We start from the raw sequence: 4171 nt of genomic DNA on the forward strand, positions 1-4171 counted from the left end.
CTTGAATAGAAATCACTTAGTGAAAGATTATAAGTTGGTAGACCTTTATAAAATTAATCTATTGAAAAGAGATTTAATTTTCCTGGTACGAAATAGACGTGATAATCGAGGTTTCAAGCACCTGGTATAAGGATAAGCCAGGTGTAAAGTCTCTGGTATAAAGCCGAGGCGTGATAAGGTCGGTTTTAAGTGTCTGGCACGAATCAGGAATTTGAAAATGTGGGTTAAAGGTACAAGATTCGAAGCAAACATGATAGTGATTGTTTCAATTACCTAGTATTACATTTTTAACTTTACTTAAAATATGAAACCGTCAAATATTATATAATATTTAAGCAAAATATGCCTTTTACTTCTAAATTACTTAGAGCCCCATACTGTATTATGCTATAACTGTGTTATTTAATATGTTCTTCTACTTCTGGTTTCTCCCACGCTGGCCTAAAATATTTCAGATTGTTACTGAAGTATGTATATCTCATTAATATAATAACATAGAAAGCCGGAAACGAATTCCATATATTTAGCAGATAATTATAAAAGAGGTGGTTGTCTCAGATTTCAGGGTTGCAAAATGCAGTTACCAAAAACTGTTCAATGACTATCCCTCATATCCGGATTGTTTAAAGTGTAATAAAAAATATTACTATATGTCTTTAGCTTTAATTTTTCCACCCTAAAATTTGTGTGCAAGTATTAAAATTAATATAAAAATGCAATATATTAATTACTAGTACTAATATAATATATACTACAATATATATATATATATATATATATATATATATATATATATATATATTAAGTTATATATATATATAACTTAACCAGGCACTGGTGAGCTGTGTTTCAGTGGAAATCTCGCTCTGTTATTTTTCGTGTTTTTAACATTATTTATCGTATTGCATACAACTAATTTGTGGTAAATCTATGTACTTGTAAAGATATAGTTTACAATGCCGAGTAATGGTGATGGTGTAAAATGTGGCAAATGTAAAGAAGATATCCCTCTAGATGGAGAGTATGCACTTTGCAGGTTATGTCAGTCAAGATATCATTTTGATAATTGTAGCATGAAGGCGCAGTCATGGAAAAGTCTGGGGAAGGCTGGACAAGGAAAATGGAGTTGTGTATCTTGTATGTCCAAAGAAAGAACCTCTAGTCAGACTCAAGAGGATGAAATATTATCTCATGAAGTTACGACCAAGATAGATAGCCTACTGGCACTCATTCCGGCAGTAAACCAAATTAAGGATACGTTGGAATTCTTATCCGGAAAATATGATGACATTTTAAGTGAAATTAAATTGCTTCGTCAGGAAAATAAAGACTTAAAAGTTGAGCTGAAGGAAGTCAAGGCAAAGCAGCAGGTTAGTGATGCTACTGTAAAGGACCTACTGAGTAGGGTCAACGAAATGGAACAATATGGTAGAAGAGTGAACCTGGAGATTCATGGAGTGCCTGTGAGGGGTCCCAAGGTCGAAGAAGAAGATACATATGAAGTTGTGAAGGAATTAGGTAAGACTATTAACGTTCCCTTTGTACCGGAGGAAATCCATAGGCTTCACAGGCTTCAGAAAAGGAAAGATGGAAATCCTCCTGCTATAATGGTACAGTTCTTTTCCAGCCAAGTGCGGGATAAATGGCTTCAAGCAGGGAAGAAATCACGACTTTCGGATCGGGATACGGGTAAACAGGTGTTCTTCAATGAAAACCTATCACTCTACTACAAGAATCTGCTGAGAGACACCAAGGCAAGAGCTAAAATCTATAACTATAAGTATGTATGGTTTAAAAATGGGAAGGTATTTGTAAAAAGAGGTGAAGGAAGTGAAAATGTAATTGTAATCAGAAGCTTAGATGACATAAAGAAAATTGGTGTATAAGGATTCTTAGGTTAGCCTATATTATTTTAGTAATACATCACAAAATTATGGATGGTCTTCAAACAGATCTAGATAAAAATGTCAGGTTTGAAAATTACAGTGATATATACAGTTGGTTTTCTCATATTTCTGAGGATCTTGAAATAAGAGTTTTCCATTTAAATATAAGGTCAATAAAAAAAAACTGGGATGCCTTGAACATTCAGTTGCAAAAATTCATTCATAGATTGGATGTCATAGTTCTGTCAGAGATAGCTTGCTCATGTGACGAAATTGTTGGGTACAATTTATATGGATTCTCGAAAGTTGTTTCATGTAGGGAAGGTAGAAGAGGAGGAGGCTTAGTACTATTTTATAAGTCAGAAATGTTTACTTTCAGTCAGTTGAAGCTAAGGGTAGATTCATTTGAATGCATAGCTGGTAAACTAGAATATTTACTACTTAAACAAAAATGTATAATACATATTATAGCTATTTATAGGCCTCCTCCTACAAGTACAGGGTTTTCAACTAGATATTTCGTGACAGAAATTGATGATATTTTGAGACAGTATTTTTCTGTAGGAAGTGTGGTATTTTTGGGAGATACTAATATCAACATTATAGAAAATACCGAAATTATAGCTCAAGATTATGAAACAATGTTAGTATCTAAAGGTCTTGTTAGAGTTATTGATGATTTTACTAGAGAGGAAATCAAGGCAGGTAGGGTGACCAGATCTTGCATTGATCACTTGTACATGAGAGACGTTTTTAATTTTAATGAAATTCTTGGTTGTGTGCTAAAGACTAAAATTTCTGATCATTATCCTATTGGTGTTAAGCTGTCCCTTAAAATGAAATCAGATATCCAGTGCTTAGATTTAAATGAAGGTAAAATAACATATGACGAGTCTAAGTTAAAAATAGCACTACAGAATATTAATTGGGATCATATGCCTGTAGATAATACCAATAGAGCATTTGAATTTATAGTTAACCAATTTAAAAAAACATATGAAAATTGTAAATTTAACAAGTATAATAATAAAAAAGTACAAGAACACAATACACGTAGAAGGATTGAAAAATAGTGGATGACGGATTATTTGAGGGATTTGACCAAAGAAAGGGATAGATTGTTTAAAACATGGAAATCGGATCCGACAAATGCTAGGCATAGAAATAATTATACATTCTTTAGAAATAGGGTTACATATGAAATTAGAAACAGAAAAAATGTATACTACAAAACTTACTTCTCAAATGTAAGGAATGATATAAGAAAATGTGGAAAGGCATAAATAATTTATTAGGAAGAACGAAAGACAAAAATACCGATTTGCTGATTATTAATTCGATGAAACAAGCAATTGGTAGTATTACAAATGAATTTGCAACTCATTTTGACGTGGGAGTTACACAGGCTGTTCATAGATGCAATACAGTTAAAGAACTAATAAGAGAAAATAATCTAAGAGAAAACCTTTATATCCCTAGGGCTACAGCTAGAGAAATCATAAATCTTATACAATCAGTGAATGAAAATAAGCCTCCAGGTATAGATTTAATAAGACAAAATGATTTAAAAATACTCTCACATTCACTTGGACCTGCATTGGCGAGAGCAATAAATTTGTCTTTGAGTGAAGGAATATTCCCTGAGTGTCTTAAGACTTCAATAGTGAGACCTATATATAAAAAGGGCTCTAGAGAAATTTATGAGAATTATTGGCCAGTGTCATTGCTTCCCAGTATAGAAAAGATATATGAACAATTTGTTGTGAATAAGTTAAATGGGTTCTTGAATCAATGTCACATTATTAATGAGAATCAATATGCTTTTCAAAAGGGTAAGGGAACTGAACTTCTTTTGAAGGACTTTACTAACTATGTAAATGAACAGTTAGAAAAAGGGTGTTATGTATTGGCTTTATTTTTGGATCTATCAAAGGCATTTGATACCATCAATCATAATAAGATGTTAGTAGTCCTGGAGAACATTGGTGTTGTTGGAGTAAACTTAAACTGGTTCAAATCATATTTACAAAACAGAGGTTACAGAGTAAAAATAGTAAACACTTATAGTGAATATAAGCTAAGCAACTGTGGTGTACCACAAGGTAGTAACCTTGGTCCATTACTGTTTAATATCTATATAAATAATATTTTTAATGTAACTAATTATGTAAAGGTGTGGGCATATGCAGATGACATCCTTCTGGTAGCATCTCATATGGATCTGGTAACTGCCCAAGCAATGCTTCAAAACGGTTTTAATGAAATAAATAAATGGTTGCATAATA

At 32.4% G+C, this 4171-nt stretch overlaps 1 protein-coding gene across 1 annotated transcript; it reads left to right on the forward strand.

Moving 5' to 3' along the window:
* Positions 1-956: 956 nt before the first annotated feature.
* Positions 957-1886, forward strand: LOC124374406. Its single transcript, XM_046832623.1, has one exon. The coding sequence runs from the start codon at positions 957-959 to the stop codon at positions 1884-1886; it is 930 nt and encodes a 309-aa protein (XP_046688579.1).
* The last annotated feature ends 2285 nt before the right edge of the window (positions 1887-4171 follow it).

Source organism: Homalodisca vitripennis, unplaced genomic scaffold (assembly GCF_021130785.1).
Source record: "Homalodisca vitripennis isolate AUS2020 unplaced genomic scaffold, UT_GWSS_2.1 ScUCBcl_8180;HRSCAF=16185, whole genome shotgun sequence".
Lineage (NCBI taxonomy): Eukaryota > Metazoa > Arthropoda > Insecta > Hemiptera > Cicadellidae > Homalodisca > Homalodisca vitripennis.

Excerpts from the sequence above, each read along its gene's own strand:
- LOC124374406 (XM_046832623.1), top strand. The coding sequence starts at position 957 with ATGCCGAGTAATGGTGATGGTGTAAAATGTGGCAAATGTAAAGAAGAT.